Raw genomic sequence first — 20,873 nt, 5'->3', positions numbered from 1 at the left:
TCCCGATGGATTTCTCTCTGGGATGGCTGCGGGAAAAGCCAGGAGGGCCTGGTGGATGCTCACCCATGCTGACAGCCCTTCGGTGTGCTAAAGCTCGCTCCCAGTGCGTTTTCCACACTGGGTTTATTTCTTTCTTTTTATCCCACCTCCATCCCTAATCTGACAGCAGTGGGAATTAATCCGGCTGCTCCAGCCGCCGCTATAGGATTAGAGGGAGGGGAAGTGCGTCACCAGGGACGCCCAGGGAGATGCTCTTGGTGAAAGTGGAAGAGAAGAAAAAAAAGGGGGGGGAGGGGGGGGGGGCACAAAAAAAAAAAGAAAAGGCAACACCAACAACGATAAAGCCGGGAAATAGGTTGGTATGTTCCCAGGGGGGTGTGTATGTGTGTGTGTTTGTGCGCTGGCAGGGGGGATGTGTCGGGAGGCAACGCGCATGTGAGGAGGTGTGGGGAGGGAGGGAGGGAGGGAGCGGCTGCGCCTGAGCCGAGCTGGGCTCAGCCTCCTTTTTTTTTTTTTCCTTCTCCTCCCTCCCCCCCATCCCCCCCCCCCCCCTTTTTTTTTTTTTTTTCCCCTCCCTTCAGCATCCTCCGGTGATCCTGGAGGTGATACAGGCTCAGCAGCATCCATGGCCTGCCCTTAGCTCCAGCTCCTCTGCCTTTGCTGCTTCTCCTCATTCCAAAGCATCTGGAGGTGTCTCGGCTTGAATCCTGACGCTGGGCAGCCTGAGGAACTGGGATTCTATTCTCCACTGTTTCCCCCTCATTATTATTATTGGGTTTACTTTTTATTTTTTTTCCAGGCTCCTTGGAAATTAAGGAATGCAATTCTGCCACCATGATGGAAGGTAGGTGATGAGCCCCGTGTGTCTTTGGGGGATCGTTACGCTTTTTAGAAGAGAGGAGGAGGAGGAGGAGGGAGGCTGCACCCAACCTGCTGGTGGGAATAATTTCCAAAATAATCAATAATAACAATTAATAATAATAAAACCCCAAATCCTCCCCTCCCCCTAATCCCCATCAAACCAAAGCACCCTGCCCACTGCTGGCAAGCTGGAGGATGGTGATATAATATCAAACCCATCCGGTTATTTGCAATTCCATCCCCAGCTCAGGCTGGTGGGCAAACAACCTGGTTTATCAGGCACAGCCACTAGTGCCTTCGGTTGGTGAGAGGAGAAGGAGCAGGGGCTGGGGTGGGTTTCTTGCTGCTTGGGTTCTTTAAGCATTTTTGTCAGTTGGAAAGCCACTTTCTCAGCCTGATGTGGTGCTCAGAAGGTGGATTTGAGTGTTGCCCATATGCACAGCATGGGGGTTGTGTGAAGCTTCTCTCTGGGGTTTCATCCTGTAGCTCCATGGCCGAGCAGCTTTGCAGTAGGGAAGGAAGGTGGTGGAACTTAAGGCAATTTTTTTGGCCATGTTGTGTCATTGGTTTGAAGATGCAGGCTGTGGAGAAGGGAGGGCGGTGGGGGTTGTTGGGTGAAGGTCCATATGCGCAGCATGGGGGCTGTGAGGCTTCTCAATGGGGCTTTTACCCTGTAGCTCTTCATGGATGAGCTGCTTTGCAGTGGGAAATAAGGATGGTGGAACTTAAGGGTTTTTATTTTTTGGCCATGTTGTGTCACTGGTTTGAAGATGGGAAAAGGAGCCGGGGGGGGGGGTGGGGGTGTTGGATTGAGGCTTGTTGGAATAAAAAGAGAAATGAGAATGAAAATGTGGCCTCCATACATGAGATGCTCCAGGAAAGGCTTGCAAGACTGTGTCCGCTCGTGTGTGGGAACAGCCTTTGGGCATTAAAGACATTTTTAGCCCCTCTTGGCTGTCTCGGCCATATGTAAAGTGATTTCCTTAATGCCTTCTGGAGCAAGATGCAGGGGAAGGCAGACTATGTAATAGATTTTTCTTTTAAAGCAGAATGAATCAGATCAAAATATTAATTTTCATTTATTTTATGGCCTGTGTCCAAAGCAGAAGGTCCCAGCTCGGCGAGGGCTACGTGGAGCTGCAGCCAGCTCCAGGCTCGTGGCGCTGCCGGCATGTTAACCACCGGCCAGCTGCCCAACCGTTGCCTGAGATGACAGGCAGAAATTGGGCTGCTGACGGTGTGTCTCCCTTCACATCATGGGCTGCTACCCCAAACAAATCAACCCAGGGAGGTGCTGGGCTCCCTGGAACCAAGGCTTCATGTCTTGATTTAAAAATACTTGGTGAACCTTGGAATTTTGGTGCTGTAATGGTGGTGATGTGGGAGCACGCAGCTGCTTGCTGGGTTTGTTGGTTCCTTGGTGTTAGGAGGAGGGGTAAGAGAATGTGTTCACTTCTGATGTGAGGAAATAGCTTCAGTAACCCCTCTAATATTGACAATAAAGTCATAGGCAAAAGAGATTTTACGTTCTTTAGGCCGTGACATCAAAGCCATCACAGCGTGCTGGAAGTCCATGACACATGGATGTCACCCAGCCCGTGCAAGAACAGGGAGGGTTTAGAGAAGACGTCATAAACAACGTGATTTCTCTCCAAAAGACCTGTGTTTGTGGAGGAATTAGTGATGATAAAGTAAAGCTGGCCTAGTGGAATTCTTGGGTTGTTTCATTTAATGTTTAAGGGTTTTTTTTAGGCTGGTTGGAAGACAGGTGGTTGAGTTTTGGGGGGGTGTTGCTTGAGGATTTTTGACTTGTGAATGTGCTGCTGGTGTGGGAGCCTTGGTTGTGGTGGGGGCAAGGTGGGTAGGTATAGGGAAAGAGCTGGCACAGAGTGCCCTGGCCTGGCTTGGTAGGCTTGGTTGGAGGCAGAAGTGCCTCTCACCAACCACCGTTCCATTTAAAGATAAACAAAATAGGGAGAACAAATTACTAGCCATAAAATTTCCCCCATTATCTGTGTCTTCAAATGTTTCACTTGTTCCCCAACTAACATCTGGGAACATAGAATGGAGGCAACAAAATTAGAAGAGAAGAATTCCTCCTTTTGATGAATTTTTAAACAAACTGGTTTTATCTGTGGAAATGTAGAACTTTAGTAACTAATCCCCCCCTGAAATGCTGTCACCTGGCAGAGGTGCTTTATTTTAATCTAAGGATGCTTGCAATGTTCTTAGCTTCATTTGGTCTGAAACGTCTCATCCTGCACAGAATCCCAGCATGGTGGGGTTGGAAGGGACCTCTGGACATCATCCAGTCCAACCCCCTTGCAGCAGCTTGCCCAGGATCATAGATTGGCTTGAGATGGAAGGGACATTAAAGATCATCGAGTTCCAACCACCCTGCCATGGACAGGAACACCTTGCACTAGACCAGATTACAGTGTCCAGCTGATTTGGAATCTCCAGAGAGGAGGACTCCACAACCTCTCTGGGCAGCCTGCTCCAGAGCTCCAGCACCCTCACACCGAACAAGTTTCTCCTCCTGGGTTCCAGTTTGTGCCCATTGCCCCTTGCCCTGTCACTGGGCACCACTGAGAAAAGTCTGGCCCTATCCTCTTGCCCTCTACAGGTCCTTTAGCTCTTGATGAGCATTGATCAGATCCTCTCTCAGGCTGCTCTTCTCCAGGCTGAACAGCCCCAGGTTTCTCAGCCTTTCCTCCTCACAAAGAGGCTCCAGGTCCCTCAGCTGAACTCTCTCCCATAGTTCCCTGTCTCTCTTGAACTGGGGATCCCAGAACTGGAGCCAAGACTCCAAATGTGTCCACCCTAGGGTAGAATAGAGTGGGAGGAGAACATCCCTTGACCTGCTGGCCACACTTCTGAAGGCACCTCAAGAATATAGTTTCCCACTGAGGATGTAGAACTGGGCTTTTGGGGGCATTTGCACCTGGGGATGAACCACTGGTTGGTCTTCTCCAGCCCCTGTAGTTCCCTGCAGTTAAAGGGGTTTTTTATTAGACCATATCGAGAAACCTGTTCTTACTTGGAGGATATTTGAGTATGTGCCACATGATGTCTCAACCACCCTAAGAGGATTGTCCTCTATCTCCATTGTGTGCCCAAGCACTACTGTTGCTCACCATCCATACTGGGGATGGTCTTCTGTACTTGGCCTTGTTCTGGCAGGTGGCAAGTAGGTGTTGGGGATGGGGACTAAACCTCCTCCAGCTTTGAATTGACTAAAAATAACCTGCAGTAAAATTGTGAGCGTCAGAACTAGATTTGGGACCTGAAATGCTGTTGGAAAGGTCCCACCACATGCTGGAAAGGTCTCTGCAGAGGTGGCTGTAGATACGAAAGGTATTTAGATGTTCCCTTTGGTTATAGAAGTACTCAGCAATGCACTAGGCATGTCACCAAGATAAAGATCTGTCCACAAGAACAAATTTATCTCCTGTTTCAAGCCATCTGTTGCATCTCCAATGTACTGAAGATCTTTCAGAGAGCTTAATTGAGTTTTGAGATGACTGCTGCAATGTGTCACTCAAGCCAGAAGCTCTGTGATGTCCAGAAAGATGAGGAACTCTGTTGTTGATAGGAGCAGACATGGTTTTGTTGAGGGTTATTTCTTCTTCTGTGGGAGACAGTTACCAGTGTTTCTTCAGAGCCCAAACCAGATGTTTGCTGGGGTGAAGCTTTCTCCCAGCAGAAACTTCTCAAACTCTTATCCATCCCCCCTACCCCCCCACCTTTTGCCCCTGTTTCTGTGGAGTTTGGTCACCCAGAGAACTTCCATGGATGGTTGGTTGGTCACATGCAAAATGGCAAAAGCTTTCTGGAATTCTGTTTTCAGTAATGGTTATCTCCAAACCTTATGTTCTCAGTGTGCTGGACTGGCAGTGCTGGGACTGAAGGCATCTAATGGCACATCAAAAGGTCTCTTTCTTGATTAGATATGTGGTTCAGGTCCCATCCTTGGAGACATTCAAGGTCCAGCTTGATGGGGCTTTGAGCAACCTGATCTAATTGATGATGTCCCTGCTTACTGCAGAGGGATTGAACTAGATGACCTCAAGAGAACCCTTCCAACCCAAACCATTCTCCTTTCAGTAACTGGTGTCTTTAAATGTGCTTGGTGCTGGTAGAAATATCTGGGGTTTATCTGAGGAAGCCAGCAGCAGGTTTGAGGCAATTAGCAGGAATTCAGGCATGGATGGGCAAACCATCCCAGAAAATTCCTGTGGACCATCTCACCTACATAAGATCACACTAGTGGAGATTTAGATTGAACAATAGGAAGAAATTTTTACTATGAGGGTGGTGAGATACCAGAACAGGTTGTCCATAGGACTTATGGATGCCTCATCCCTGGAAGTGTTTAAGACACACATGAGTGGGTTTTTTGAGCAGCCTGGTCTAGTGTGAGGTGTCCCTGCCCATGGCAGGGGATTGGAACTAGATGCTTTTAAAGATCCCTTCCAACTCAAATTGTTCTATGATTCTACAATCTCATTTTCTCCAGTGTATTTTTTGAGCAGTAACCTGTGGCCATGCTTGGGCTTGCAAGGAGGTTCAGGTCTTAGGCTTGCAGGAACACCTCCAGCCATGTCCTTGGAGATTCAGGGAGCATTTTTTTTTCCCAGCCCTGCTGCCTCACCAACAGCCCTCACACTGGCAAGGAAACTATTTATTCATGAATGCAAGAGATTGTTTGACCTGAATGATTTGATGCTTTGATTTGATGATTCAATGACTTGATGACCTTTTTGTCATGCCTCTGGAGATCATCTAGTCCAACTCTCCTTCTAAAGCAGGTTCAGCTAGAGCAGGTTGCACAGGGTGATGGTGTGGCTGAGCCAGTGGCACAGCTTCCCTTGCAGCCCAAGGTGGGAACAGGGCTGGGGATATTTCTTAAATCCAGAGACATCCATTATGACTTTTGGGATGTGCTTGGAGGGCTGGTTCTGCATAGGAAGACTCAGGTTCTGAGCTGCTGAGAATGAGGCATGTGGAAAGAGGGGGGAGGGCTTGGGAAGTGAAGCCTTTGCAAGAGAAATGTCAAAGAACTCACTTTAGCTCTTGGTTTTGTGGGCTTCAAAGCAGGGAATGTGGTTAATGTGTCCAACCCAGAGTTGCTCTGTGCACAATGAGGTGCTCCAGTGCTGCATTGTGGTGCATCTACTAGGTCTTATGTGAGCAAGATTTGAGCTGGGTTGGTGAAACTGTATGTGAAGATCATCCCCATTGATGGGAACTGGATTTGTTCAGCTGGGCATGATGCAATAGCAACTTCTAGTCATGGGAGGGGCAAAAAAACCCACCCAAACAGTTTTGCAGGACTTCAACCCCTTCCCATTGACCTGGTTTGAGGTTTTCCATCTGTAGTCCACAGACAACGAGTTTCTCCACACTGAGGGAAGGGTTAAATGGCTCTAGCTCAAAACAATCAATCACCAAGAGTAAGACCCCACCCAAACCTTGGGAATTTGGGAAATACATTGGATTGGAGCTGGTGGTGCCAAAGAGGTGGCTGAAGTAAACCAAAATATGATCAAGGAAGCAAAACTTTGGGCCTAAAATGATTGATGCACTGTAGCAGCTGAAGGAAAAGCCCACCAAGGTTTGGGTATGAAGCAGAGGAAATATAGCAAAACTCACCAACTATGTGTGGTGCAGGTCTGCAAAATACCTCCTTGGAAGAAGCCCCAGTTTTAAAATGTGCCCTTGGGCAGCTCAAAGCGGTGCCAAACATAGCAATTTGGGATTCTCTGCCAAGGCAGAAACTTTCTGCGTGATTCATTGACTTTGGCATTGGAGCAGGCTGCCCAGGGAGGTGGTGGAGTCACCACCCCTGGAGGTGTTCAAAAAAACCTGTGGATGTGGTGCTGAGGGACATGGTTTAGTGGCAGTGGCTAAGCAGTAGTGGTGGGATTGTGAGCCCTAGGTGAGCAGCTGGGTTTGATGATCTCTAAGGTCTCTTCCACCCTCAACAGTTCTAGGGTTCCATTGAAATTTTGAAGACTCTTTAGTCCAAAATGTTCAGGTTAAGTCAGGTGTCTATTCTGCTTGAATTTCCACCACAGGCTCTTCAGCAGTTAAAGGAGGAAAACCGTGCTTGTGGGTAGAAATTCTCATTCCCTAAGTGCTGGGGAAGCTTCTGAAGATGGTATATTTGAGGTTCTAGAGTAGAAGAAAGGAAAACACCAGGCTGCTGGGCTGTTTGCTTGTTAGCAGAGTGGGTTGCTGAGTAGCACAAAGTGTGGTCCTGTTTGTCTTGCCAGCTATTGAAGAGCCTCAGCTATTTGTTCTTCAGAGAAGTTCAGTTGCAGGCTGATGCTCCTGGGGGCTTTTGAAGGTGGTGTTGTGTTGTTTTTTTTCCCCTCCTTTATCTGTGTGACTGAAAGAGAAGTAAGGATGCAGTGGTTGCAGCTGCTGCTGGTTTTTGCACTTCACAAGATGATTTCTTGCCTCACAAAAGTATTTAATTTTAATTTTGGTTTGGTTCTTAGAATCCCAGCATGATGGGGGTTGGAAGGGACCTCAGGAGAACATCCAGTCCAGGCCCCCTGCTAAAAAGCAGGGTCACCCTCAGCAGGTTGCCCAGGATCACAATGTCCAGGCAGGTTTGGAATCTCTCCACAGAAGGAGGCTCCACAACAAAAGGTGGTCACCAGGCAGCTGCTGGGGCAGGCATGGTCACCTGGGGTGCATGTTCTCCTCTGTGAGACAGAGGTGAGGGATTTGGGGCCTGCCTTTTGGGAGCAGGCACAGAGCTTGTACCCTGTCCTCCAGACTCCATCTCCCCTGCACACCAGTGAGCTTTCACCACAGTGGTGGGAAGGGGAATGTTCCTGCCACATCCTCACTTACATGGTAACATGGCTTGAAACCAGTGAAGTACCAAGCTGGCAACAAAACTGGTGAAAGGTCTGGAGAAGAGGAGCAGATGAGCAAGCTGGGATTGCTCAGCCTGGAGAAAAAAATGAGGGGAAACCTTCTGATTCTATACAACTGCCTGAAAGGAGGTTGGAGCCAGGTGGGGGTTGGTCTCTTCTCCCAAGGAACAAGTGGCAGGAAGAGAGGACACAGTCTCAAGTTGCCCCAGGGGAGCTTTAGGTTGGACATGAGGAACAGTTTCTTCCCCTAAAAGGATGTCAAGGCCTAGAACAGGCTGCCAAGGCAGTGGTGGAGTCCCCATCTCTGGAGGGGTTTCAAAGCTGTGTAGATGTGGTGCTGAGGGACATGGTATAGTAGTGACCTGGCAGTGCTGGGCTAATGGTTGGAATTGATCTTCAAGGTCCTTCCCAACCAAAGCAATTCTGTGATCCTGTACTCTATTATTCCATAAATCATGAGGGGTTTTTGGTTGGTTGGTTTGGGGGTTTTTGGGGGATAGATTTTATGTTTGGGAGTCACTGATGGAATAAACCCTCTAACATTTTCCACCTATATATTAAAGGGAATTTAAAACTTGAGCTTCGTGTCATCATGTGTGGGATGTATGGAAACACTCTTGCAGAGAGGTTTGAGGTAGATTGAGATGAAGAGGGTGGAAGTGGAGATGATGGTTTCATAGTTTGCCCTCATCACCTGGCTGCAATGACTAGTTCTGGAGCTTGGAGGGTTTCATACACTCCCAGCAATATATTGATTAGCTAAACCATTCTGTGACACATTTAGCTTGGAAAAGACCTTTAAGATAATTTTAGAATCATTTAAGACCTTTAAGAGTCCAACCATTAACCCAACACTGCCAGGGATCTGTAGAAGTCTTTTGTGTCCTGAAAATAATCTTAGAGATTCTTTTTGTCTTCTAATCCCCATCAAAAGACCTGAACCTTCTTCCTGGGAGCAAGCCTGGGGGGTGGTCAGTGGATGGCTGCTGACCCAGCTGTGCTTGCTTCTAGAGGGGCTGGTTTTTAGCTTCACTATTGCTGGGAGCAGCATGATTAAAAATAACCTTCCCCAAGTATTTTGCTGTCAGCAGAGAAAGAAATAAATGTGATGCTGCTGGGGGAAAAAAATGTCCTGTAGCCACCTTGGTACTGGTGGAGGTTTGCTTGGAGCTTGTGGTGTTGGTAAAAGCAGCTGATGATGAACTCATCTGGGGAACCTTTTGGTCCCTCTTAAGGTGCTCTGCCAAAGGAGTTGTTAATTTTTAAGATGATTTCTTGGAGTTTTTGTGTGATAGAGGCCTCTCTTATATCTTCTGCACTTTAAGTCATTAAAAATAAGGTCATGTGTGCTGCACAAGTTATCCTGCTCTGTTGAGATCCACCCTGCAGTGCTGGGGCCATCTCTGGAGTCCTCAGCACAGCAGAGACAGGAACCTGTTAGAGTGGGGCTAGAGGAGGTCACAGCAGTGCTGGAAGCCCTCTGCTGTGAGGGCAGGCTGAGAGAGTTGGGGTTGTTCAGTCTGGAGAAGAGAAGGCTCCAGGGAGACCTTCTGGTGACTTCAAGGGACTGATCAGAAAACTGGGGACAGAGGTTTGAGCAGGGCCTGTTGTGACAGGACAAGAGGTGATGGTTTGAACTGAAAGAGGGAGATTCAGACTGGAGAGAAGGGAGAGGTGTTTGAGCATGGTGAGACCCTGGCCCAGGTTGCCTGGAGAGGTGAGAGATGCCCTATCCCTGCACCCATTGCAGGTCAGGTTGTCTGGGGCTCTGAGCAAGCTGCTCTAGCTGCAGATGTCTCTGCTGACTGCAGGGAGGCTGGACTGGATGACCTTTAAAGGTCCTTTCCCACCCAATGCAGTCTATGAAACATCAGCATGGGGGATAGAGAGTGTGAGAGTCTGCCATGAATGTCTGCAGGGAGCTGCCCCACCAACAATACCCTGCAGCTGCCTAGTGCTGGAGCATGCACGTGGGAGCATCATCTTCTCCTTTCTCTCACACACCAAAACCCTAAAACCTCCTAAAAATAGGCATCTGAGTGTCGTTTGGGGGAGGGAGAGCCCATCCTGAAGAAGTTCTTAAATAGCACAGCAACCTTTAGAAATGCATCTGGCGTTGTTGTGCCTGTGCCAGCCGAGAATGAAAGCCACAACTGTCCCCAGACTGAATTTAGTGACAATATTGGTGGAGATCTTTGTGTCCTGCATCCCTTGGTCGCTTCACACTGGGCATCTCTGAAAGTTGATATTAAAAACCTAATTTCTGGGGAAAGTGATTCCTGCAGCTGCTTGGTGAACACCCCATGAGCAACAATTTGTGTTCTTCTGATGTTCACTAGTCCTTAAATGCTCAGCTCCATTGCAGGAGAAAAAGGAGTTGATGTCCTGTGTGTTGGGATGGATCCTGCTGGTCCTGCCCTTTATTTTAAGGACAGCCTTCAGCTGCTGGCCTGGTCCCCAAGATCTGGGTTGGGGTTAGCTCTGAGCCACATGGGAGAAGAGTTGGGACTGGGTCTAGTGAGCATTTGTGTGATGAGGTGAAAATTCTGGAGGCTTCCCAGTGCACCCAGCAGCAGCAAGGATGAGTTTTCAACTGGATCTTGCTATGGGGAGACCTTTATCTATAGGGAGATTGGTGTTTCCATGGCTTGGGGTCTTTTCCCACATGCTGGTGCTGCATTTAGAGATAACTAAGAAGTTATCTGAACTCGGCTGTGCCTGCAATGCCCAGACACCAGTTTAATTTCTGAGTGTCTTTAAATTACATGGAATCCCAGCATGGTAGTGGTTGAAAATCGCCTAGTCTAATCTCCCTGCTTAAATCGGGGGGACCCACAGCAGCTTGCCCAGGATTGCAATGCCGCAGCCTACTCCAGGGCTCCAGCACCCTCGCACTGAACAAATTTCTCCTCCTGCTCAAATGGAACATCCTGGGTTCCAGTTTGTGACCATTGCCTCTTGTTCTGTGGCTGGCCACCACTGAGAAAAGTCTGGCCCCATCCTCTCAGTCCCCACAGGTCCTTTGGCTCTTGCTGAGCATTGATCAGATCCTCTCCCAGGCTGCTCTTCTGCAGGCTCAACAGCCCCAGGTCTCTCAGCCTTTTCTCCTCACAGAGATGTTCCAGGCCCCTCAGCCTCCACTGGACCCTTTCCAGTTTTTCCTCCTCTCCCTTGAACTGGACCCAGTACTCCAGATGTAGCCTTGCTTGATGGGAGGAGAATCTGCCTTAACTTGCTCACCATACTCTTCATGCACCCCAGGAGATCGTTTGCCTTCTTGGCCACAAGGGCCAGTTGCTGGCTAATGGTGAACTTCTTGTCCACCAGCACTCCTAGGTCCCTCTCCACAGAGTTGCTTCCCAGCAGGTCACTCCCCAACCTGTCCAGGTGCAGAACCCTTGTTGGTACTGGTGTGTGCTGCCTCACCATGCTGGGATTGTGCAAAGAACAGAGGTTTCATCTCAAGGTCTGTTATGACTATTTGGGTGGTTTGCCAAGTGGAAAGGGGAAGATAAAGATATGAAGATCCTGCAAGCACAGACTACTGTGGATACTTAGGGATGGATGCTCACTGATCTGGGGCAGGCAGGACATGTATGTCAGCAACTGCAAACCCAGAGCTGTCCACTTGGCCACAGGACTTTCTCTCATTTCTTCTTCCTGTCTAGTCTGTGGACTCAGATGGGTATTTTTAGCAAGGTGTTGGATGCTGATTCAAAATCTCCTTAGGCAGAGTTCACCTTGACCTGCTCAGACTAACCCTCATGGTTGAAAATGGATGTAGGATGGACATTAGGAAGGAGTTCTTTACAAAGAGGGTAGTGAAATAGAGAAACAGGTTGTCCAGAGAGGTGGTTGAGACCCCATCCCTGGAGACATTCAAGTTCAAAATTGGTGTGGCTCTGAGCAACCTGATCTAGCTGGAGGTATCCCTGTTGACTGCAGGGGGGTGGGACAAGATGACCTTTGAGGGTCCCTTCCAACCTGATGCATTCTGTGATTGGAAATGTGACTGTATTTTTTTAATCAGCTGTGGGATCCTGTGCTGGAAGGGACCTTAAGGATCAAGTTCCAAACCCCTGCCATGGGCAGGGACACCTTCCGCTAGAACAGATTGCTCAAGGCCTTGTCCAGCCTGGCTGTGAACGCTTCCAGGGAGGGGGCATCCACAGGGGCCATCCCTGGGCAACCTGTTCCAGTGTCTCACCACCCTCACTAAGGAATTTCTTCCTAATCTCCAGGCTAAAGGCCAGGGTCTGTTTCTGTGGCTTGTCACCTTTCCCCTTCCATCAGAGCTTCATGCAAGTGTAAATGTGTGGTGCTTTTAGTTGGTTTGAAGCAAAACTGAAGTGGCCTCAGAGCAAATTCCTCTTTGGAAAAAAGTTAAAGATCTCTTCATGTTTCATAGATATAAGAGGAGATCAGCCTACGAAATGTGTGTGTGGGAGTTGTATCTTTGTTGCTTTTGCTGAATTGGTGGAAGTAGCTTCATTGTGGTTTTCCTGGGAGCTGTGGTCCTGGATAACACCCAGGACTCAACATGCATGATTTCAGTCACTTTGCAGAAGGGATGGAAGGCTAGCACCAGAAATGGAGCCAGTCCAGAGAAGGGCAACGGAGCTGGTGAAGGCTCTGGAGAACAAGTCTGGTGAGGAGCAGCTGAGGGAACTGGTGGTGTTTAGCCTGGAGAAAAGGAGGCTGAGGAGAGACCACCTGGCTCTCTACAGCTCCCTGAAAGGAGGCTGGAAGCCCTATAGGCTGGCCCCAGCACTGCAGGGGAGGTCTCAGTGGAGCAGAGCAAGAGGGGCAGAATCTCCTCCCTCCACCTGCTGCCCACACTGCTGAGGACCAGGGCTGGCTCTGGGCTGGCAGTGCACAGTGCCAGCTCATCTCCAGCCTTACACCCACCAGCACCCCAAGGGCTGCTCTCTAGCCCTTCATCCCCCAGCCCGTGTTGATACCCCTACCCAGGTGCAGAACCTTGTGGAGCAGAGGGCCAGAATCCCCTCCCTTGACCTGCTGCCTACTATGAACAAGCCCTTTGGGCTGCTGCCACAAGTGGTGCTGTCACTGCTTGCTGATGATCCATCCTCTCTTCTCTGTAGCTATGCCTGTAATTAGACTTGTAAATGAAGACAGTTAAAATATTAATGACTGCACTGAGGCAGTGTGGAGGACTTGCTGCATTATTAACCCTGCTGGTAACCTGCTTCAAAGCAGAGGTTGGGTTGGGTAGAGCATTGTAAACGTTACAGAATCACAGAACTGCTTGGGTTGGAAGAGACCTTTAAGATCATTGAGTCCAACCATTAATCCAGCACTGCCAGGTCATCATGCTAAAGATACAATAATTTAATTACATATCAACCAGGCAAACCCAAAATTAACATTGAATCATAGCATGGTTTCAGTTGGAAAAGATCTCTTAGGTTGTTATTTGGACTTGATGATCTTAAGATCACCATGGCCATTAAATCATGGACTGAATCTAATGAATCTTATGGACTGAGTCTTGTGGGGAGCAGCTGAGGGAAGTAGGGTTGTTCATCCTGGAGAAAAGGGGAGACCTTCTGGCTCTCTTCAAATGCCTGAAGGGAGGCTGGAGCCAGGTGGGGATTGGTCTCTTCTCCCAAGGAAGAAGTGATAGGGAAAGAGGAAATGGCCTCAAATTGCACCAGGGGAGGTTTGGGTTGGACAGTAGAAGCACCTTCTTTACTGAAAGGGTTGTCAAGCCATGTAACAGGCTGCCCAGGGTAGTGATGGACCTCACCACCCCTGGTGGCGTTCAAAAAATGTGTAGACATGGTTTAGTGGCCGTGGTGGTGTTAGGCTGAGTGTTGGACCTGATGATCTTTGAGGTCTTTTCCAACCTTAAAGACTCTGTGAAGCAGTATGATTATTGAAACTTGAATTTTCTGCTGCTGAGGAGGTGGTTGAGAAGCTCAGGTTTTGCAAGGGACTGAAATGCCTGGTTTTGTGTGAAATGTGTCATGGGCACAGTGGCTGTGCTCATGGTAGGTGCAGGCTGCTGTGTCAAAGCAGAAGAAACTTCTGCTGGTCTGCAGAGAGTATTTGAGGTACTTCAGTTTGGGCTGTTTATCTTGGGGATTGATGTGGTTCCACTTCTACTTTAACTTACTGTTTGACTTTTGCTGCTGGGTATGACTCAGAGTTCCATAGTTTTGTCTTGCCTTTGGTTTCGTCTTGCTGAGCAGAGACAAGACTGTTATTGCTTTAGTAAAGCAACTCAAAGTCCTTTGACTATGAAACAGCAGAAGCTTCCAGGTCTTTGGACCCAGTGAAGAAATCAGGAGGAACGTGCAGGTTTGCATGTGGTGGGGGCAGCAGGTTGCTCAAATCCAGCTCCAAGCAATGTGCAAAAGAAATCCACAACCAAAAAAAAGGAAAACCAAACCTAATGGTGATTAATTCTTATTTCCCCCCCTTTTCAACCCATTCTTCCTTTTTCTTCCACTCCCTGCAGGTACTTTGGTCTTGAGTCCTTGGCATGGCAGTAGATAATGCTTATCTTCAAGTACAGAATGAGCAGAACTAATTTCAATCTTATTTTTTTCCCCTGTAGTTATCACAAAACAGCATTTAAGGCAGAGATGTTCTCACTAATGTCTTGTCTCTTTGAGAGGGGTGTGGCTTTTATGAGCTCCATCCTCCTCCATGAGTGGTTCTACCTCCAGGGCTCACCCCCCACATTGATATTTGGGCCAGGGGATGGACAGTGAGGATACAGGGTTGGAGAGCAAGGTTGTTTTCCTGCTGGAGATGTGAAGTCTTTGGTGTGAAAAACATGATGTTGGTAATTATTAAAAATAAAATATGGAAAGCTGCTTAATTTTATCACCAGCCCTGGTGGAGTTAGATAATGGTTGGACTGGATGATCTGAACAGGTCTTTTACAGCCAAAACAATTCTATGAAACAGTGAGAGCTGGGTACACGCTGAGCCTCCTGTTGTTCCACAAGGGCAAACGCACTGCTCTGTACCTGGGCTGGGGAAATCCTTGGGGGAAACGGGCTGGAAAGCAGCCCTGAGGAGAACAACTTGGAGTGTTGTGTCCTGGTCTGCTCACCAGCAGCATGGGCAGCAGATGGAGGGAGAGGATTCCGCCCCTGTCCTGTGTTCTGCTGAGACCCCTCCCTGCAGTGCCAGTTCTGAAGTCCTCAGCACAGCAGAGACAAGGACCTATTAGACCAGAGCCAGAGGGAATGACAGCAATGCTGGGAGGGCTGGAAGCCACCTGCAGTGAGGCCAGGCTGAGAGAGTTGGGGTTGTTCAGCCTGGAGAAGAGAAGGCTCCAGGGAGACCTCCTGCTGGCCTTTCAGTGCTTCAAGGGGCCAGAGAAAAAGCTGGGGACAGATGTCTGAGCAGGGCCTGCTGTTACAGGACAAGGGGTGATGGTTTGAACTCAAAGAGGGAGATTCAGACTTGAGAGAAGGGAGAAATGTTTGACACTAAGGGTGGAGGGAGCCTGGCCCAGGTTTCCTAGAGAAGTGGGAGATGCCCCATCCCTGGAACCATCACAGGTCAGGTTGTATGGGGCTCTGAACACCCTGCTGACTGCAAGGAGGCTGGAGTAGATAACCTCTGAAGCTCCCTTCCAACCCAACCCAGTCTGTGATTATCTAAAATGCTAATTCCTTTCTCTCGGATACCAGTTTTTGTTCGTGGTGGGTGGTGGTGGTGTTTTGGGGTTTTTTTGTTTGATTTTAATATTAGAGGTTAAAAAAAGAGATTAATAGTAAATAAAGGTGAATAATGTCCCACTCATCTAGGGCCATTTGTGTTTGAAAGATCTCCAACCCATGGTGGTTGGCTCAGCCTGGGCTTGTGGCTCCTCTGATCCTTTGAGTAAGAATCATAGAATGATGTGGGTTGGAAGGGTCCTCTGGGGATCACCTGGTCTAACCCTCAAAGCCATTTACCTTAGCGAGGACTGCATGTGAAGCTGCTTGGCCTTGGAGAGGCTGGTGGCTTTCCCCATGTTTGGCCTCTGGGCAAGGCTGTTTATGGGGCTGTTGGTGTGGTTTGGGGCACTCCTGTTGCCATGTGGGTAACAAGACCAAAATGATTCTGGGCTGTCATTACATGAAGCTCTTTGAGGAACAGCTGCTGAGAAGGCAGCAGTTATGGCATCGAATGTGTCAGCTGCAGGCATTTGGGTCTGATCTCTCCTCCAGAAGAGGGAAGTCCCACTGGTGCTTGAGCAGGGTGCATGGGTATGGTATTTGGTGCTGCTGTCTTCTCCAGCTCATGCACGTGGTGGGGGCTCTTACTGGTGCTACTGTACCCCTTCCAAGAGCACAAACTAAACCTTTGCTGAGGCCTTTCCTGGATGGACATCAGGGACAACCCACCTCTGCTTTAGCTGGGCAATAACTGTATGGGATGAAATCAGCTGTTGATCTTCCAGACAGCAGCAAGGAAGTATGACAGCTGCTGGTGGAATGGCTTTGGTGCTACAAAACCAGTAAAGCTTGAGCTTTGTGCAGTTTTAAAGTGAGATTTAAATGGAGCTGGGCAGGCTGTAGGGATGGGTCCTGCCCTGTGTTTTGGATGTGACAAGAGGGAGAGCACTTCAGGAATGTTGATAAGGACTTCTGTGACCCTTAATATTGTCTACTTAAGTGGATTAGCATTTCAGGCACAAACTTGAACATAAGAACTTCCATCTAAACATAAGAAAGAACTTCTTTAAGGGTGCTGGAGCACCCTGGAACTGCCCAGGGAGCTGGTGGAATCCCCATCTCTGGAGACTTTCAAAATCCACCTGGAAGTGTTCCTGTGTGACCTTCTCTGAACCTGCCTTGGAACAGGGGTTTGACTCCAACTCCAGAGGTCTGGGACCTCTGTGAGGTTTATTAGGATTCTTCTAATGCAGGAGGTCTCCAGGGTGAATGGATGGGGAGAGGGCTAAGGAGGTTACACCCACAGGGGTTTAAATCCTTCTCTGATCTAGGTATGACATCATCCTAATCTTTATCACGCTGCCGCTTATGGTGGACCTTGACTGACTCTTCTGGTAGCCCTGCAGCTATGGGGTTTTGGTGGCTGAAGGTTCTGGCACTGCTGGGCAGTTAGTGTGGGTCAATGGAGATGTATTCCCAGCATGCCTGGTGTGACCTGTGAACCAAAGTGGGGTGCCTCAGGGCTTTAGGAAACCCTTCCCAGGTTCAGCAGCATGCAGATCACAGAATGCTGGGGATTGGAAATGAACTCTGGAGATCCTTGCCCTGACAGAGCAGGACCATATAATCTAGCACAGGTTATACGGGAATGCATCCACACAAGGCTTGAAGGTCTCCAGTGAAGGGGACTCCAAAATGTCTTTGGGCAGCCTGCTCCAGTGCTCTGTGACCCTTACAGTGAAGAAGTTCCTTCTCATGTTGAGGTGGAACTTCCTGTGCTGCAGTTTACATCCATTGCACCCTGTCCTATCAGAGGGCACAAGTGAGCAGGGGCTGTCCCTTCCTCCTTGACACCCAGCCCTCAGATATTTTATGTACATCTATTAAATCCCCTCTGTGTTTTCTCCTTTCCAGACTAACCAGCCCCAGGTCTCTCAGCCTTTCCTCATATGGCAATGCTCCAGTCCCTTCTTCATCCTTGTAGCCCTGTCCAGCCCCAGCCAGAGACCTGCAAGGTCTAGAGGGGCAAGTAGAAGCTAGGTGTCTTGCCCAGGTGTGCCATGAGATGCTGGGCCCAGGGTGGGGACAGGAGTGGGCTGTGTCTCTGGGTGACACATACAGTCCCTCATGCTGGTGTCACCCAGTGCTGCTATCACAGGCTGATGCAGCTCTCAGGGCCTTCCTGCCGCAGATGGTTTTGGATCCAGTACCCAATGTGTCTTGATAGGGAGAGGTGGGTTTTCATCTCTGTGTTGGGTGCTGCTTTATAGAGCATCACTCCAGTGGTGGTTTAGCTCCTCCTTTCTCCCTTGATGCTCCACATGGATATGCTTGATTTGCTTCCTTCATGCCCATCTTTCTGCTGCCTCACTGCCTCTTCTCTGCTTGCTTTCCCACTTGACATCACCTCTTCTCTTCCAGCACCACATCTCTCTTGTCCTACGATGGACCCATAATGCTTCCATGTGGCATTCCCTCTGTGGACAAGGTCTCATTGGTATCTTTAATTAGGATGACTCTTACCAGGACAGGTTTTATGGTTCTTCAGCTTCTAAAACCAGCTGAAGTGCGATTTGAGGACCAGAGCATGAAGTCCTCTTCCATGCACAACTTTCAGCTCTGTCCCTGCACCATCAGATGGGATATTTTCAACAGCTCTCCAGGCTGGGGTTGACCATGGCAAGAGAGACATGAGCTCCTCTGGGCTGCAGCCACCCAAAAGCAGAGCTGTCCTGGGAAATCACTGTGTTGTCACCATCAGGGCGACAACTAGTACCTGGCATGGGTGGTGGGCTTTGTCAGGGGACCTGCTCCTGCATCTCCAAAAGAAGCTTCTATTTTTTTCATTCTGCTTTTCCTAAAGATCTCTTTCTCCCCTCAGTCACGACCATCTGAAGCAGATGGTGGGGCTGTTATATAACTGAGCAGCAGAAGGCTTCCTTACAGAATTCACCCAAATTGGGTGCTGCTTCAGAGCAGACTAAACAGCCCTTCCTTTTGGGGGTTTTCAACCTTCCCTGTTCTGCTTTGAGTTTGGAGGAGGAAGTTATTCTGGGGAGGTGAGGTCAATGGAAACCTTCTTCTGTTATTAATAACTTGTTTGAGTCTCAGAGCTGTTGTAGGGAAGCTGGAAGATGAAATGTAGTAAAAGCAAAGCTGTCCACACGAGGTTGCATGATGAGCTCATGGGGTTCAGCATCACTCTCAGCTGCTGGAGGTGTATGGATCCCAAAAGGGACTCCTTCACCCCTGATGGTGTGATGCCTGCTTTGGGAAGAGGAGGGAAGTGCACTTGCTGTGATTTTTATTGATTTTTATTTTGCACACACCCACCCCCAAGAGCAGTTCCTTTGTTTCCCATTTCATAGGGTGAAATGTCCAACCTGAAAGGTCCATGAGCAACACCAAGGAGGAGCCTCTCTTGGTCCTAACCCAACTGGCTTATTAATAGTGTTGGCTCACAAAATCTACTCAACCACAGGGTGCTGAGAGTCTGAAGGTCCCTTCTGTATTTGATAATATAGTTTAAATCCAGTGGTAGTTGATTAATCCAAAGTAAGTTGAGAGTTTTTAGAGTGCTGGAGCCCTGGAACAGGCTGCCCAGAGAGGTTGTGGAGTCTCTTTCTCTGGAGAAATTTCAAAGCCACCTGGCCATTGTGATGCTGGGCAAGCTGCTGTGGGTGCCCCTGCTTTAGCAGGGGGGTTGGACTGGATGATCTCCAGAAGTCCCTTGCAACACCCAATCCTAGCATGGTAGGGGTTGGATGTTTTAGTTGATGTCAAGAAGAGGAGGATGTTCCTGAGAAAATAACTTCAGTTCAAGGGCATGTCCAGAGTATGAGGCAGACCAAAGACGCCAAATCTCCTCAAAAACATCAATGGGCTGGACTATGCTGGAGCACACAGCTCCTAGGATGAGTGCTCCCATGTTCCTGGAATCTCCAGAGCTGATTCCAAGTGAGCTAGGTTGGCTTTAGACAAAATATTTGATGCTGAGGGTGGTGAGACCCTGGCCCTGGTTGTCTAGAGATGTGGTAGATGCCACATGCCTGGAACCGTTGCAGGTCAGGTTGTTTGGGGCTCTGAGCAACCTGCTCTAGTTGGGAATGTCCCTGCTGACTGCAGGGAGGTTGGGCTGCAGGACCTGTACAGGTTCCTTCCAACACAAAATACTTTGATTTCATGAAGGATCTGCTGTAGTTCCTGCATGCAGCTGTGTCTGACCCACAGGGCTTCATGTCTGGGTAAATTCCAGACCAGGAAAAGAGGCCAGAAATAGCTGCTCTAGAGTCAAGGTCCACAGTTTATATTGGCTGCTTTGGCCACCAAGATCTCTAAAATTACACCCTAGCCCAAATTAATTGGTTTTGTGCCCCTGGCAGCAATTGCATGAGGAGTGTCCAGCATGACAACAACTTCCAGCTGCAACCAGGTCTCAGAAACTGAGCTAGGTGGTAGAAAACTAATCTGCAGGAAAAGTGTCCAGTCAAGGGGAAATGTGGGGGTTGAAATGCTCCAAATCCTTTCCTCAGTGTGCTTGCTGCAAGGGGTCATTAAAAACCCATCTCCTGGATAGTTCTTAGGCTGCAAAGGGGAGAAACTTGGATAAATTTGCTATCCTACATTGGTTTGTTTTAGAAGTGATGTGATGGTGGCCCCTGCCCTGATGGACTCCATGGCTTCCAAGGCTCCTGGAGCATCCCACTTCCCAGGCAGCTCCAGCATCTTGTGACAGGATGAGCAGGAATGGCTTTGAGCTGGAGGAGGGGAGATTCAGACTGGAGATTAGGAAGAAATTCTTTGCACTGAGGGTGGTGAGACACTGGAACAGGTTGCCCAGGGAGGTTGTGGATGCCTCCTCCCTGGAGGTGTTCAAGGCCAGGCTGGATGGAGCCTTGAGCAACCTGCTCTATGGAAGGTATCCCTTGGTTGGAATTAGATCATCTTTAAGGTCCGTTCCAACCCAAACCATTCTATGACCACTGTTACCAGACATCATTTTAAGCACTGTGCTGGTCAAGAATCATTGCAGAAAATACCCAACCTCATGGTTCAAACTCTTTGGTTGCCTTTACACTAAGGAGAGGTTTTCCCACCATTTGTTGATACCCTACCTCCAACATCACAATGAGATCTGTAATTAAGAGCATAAGCTTGGCAACATTAACTGTGAAATATGTTGTCACATGCTGAGAGCAAGCTAATAAGTGCTAAGTGAACAAATAGAAGCCATGAGCAACCATCCACACTACCTGCAAAGGCCTGCTGGCCTTTTCTGGGGCTTGGGTCTTTCTTTTGAAGCTTACTCACAGACTGGGTTGGGTTGGAAGGGACCCTCAAAGGTAGTCTTGTCCAACACTCCCTGCAGTCAGCAGGACACCTTCAACTAGATCAGGCTAGCCAGGGTCACATCAAGTCTGATCTTGAATGTCTCCCGAGATGGAACCTCAACTGCCTCCCTGAGGGTGTTTCACCA

At 48.8% G+C, this 20,873-nt stretch overlaps 1 protein-coding gene across 1 annotated transcript in view; it reads left to right on the top strand.

The window, feature by feature from the left end:
• Positions 1-569: 569 nt before the first annotated feature.
• The window catches only part of SGIP1 (SH3GL interacting endocytic adaptor 1), a 69,996-nt gene continuing 49,692 nt past the window's right edge, over positions 570-20,873 (top strand). Inside the window, exon 1 of the mRNA XM_054165627.1 lies at positions 570-844. Within this exon, the coding sequence (XP_054021602.1) occupies positions 835-844 (10 nt within the window). The 5' untranslated portion in view covers positions 570-834. The remainder of the gene's footprint in view (positions 845-20,873) is intronic.

The sequence above is a fragment of the Dryobates pubescens genome, chromosome 11 (genome assembly GCF_014839835.1).
Source record: "Dryobates pubescens isolate bDryPub1 chromosome 11, bDryPub1.pri, whole genome shotgun sequence".
NCBI lineage: Eukaryota > Metazoa > Chordata > Aves > Piciformes > Picidae > Dryobates > Dryobates pubescens.
This window is presented reverse-complemented; position numbering and strand designations above follow the sequence as displayed.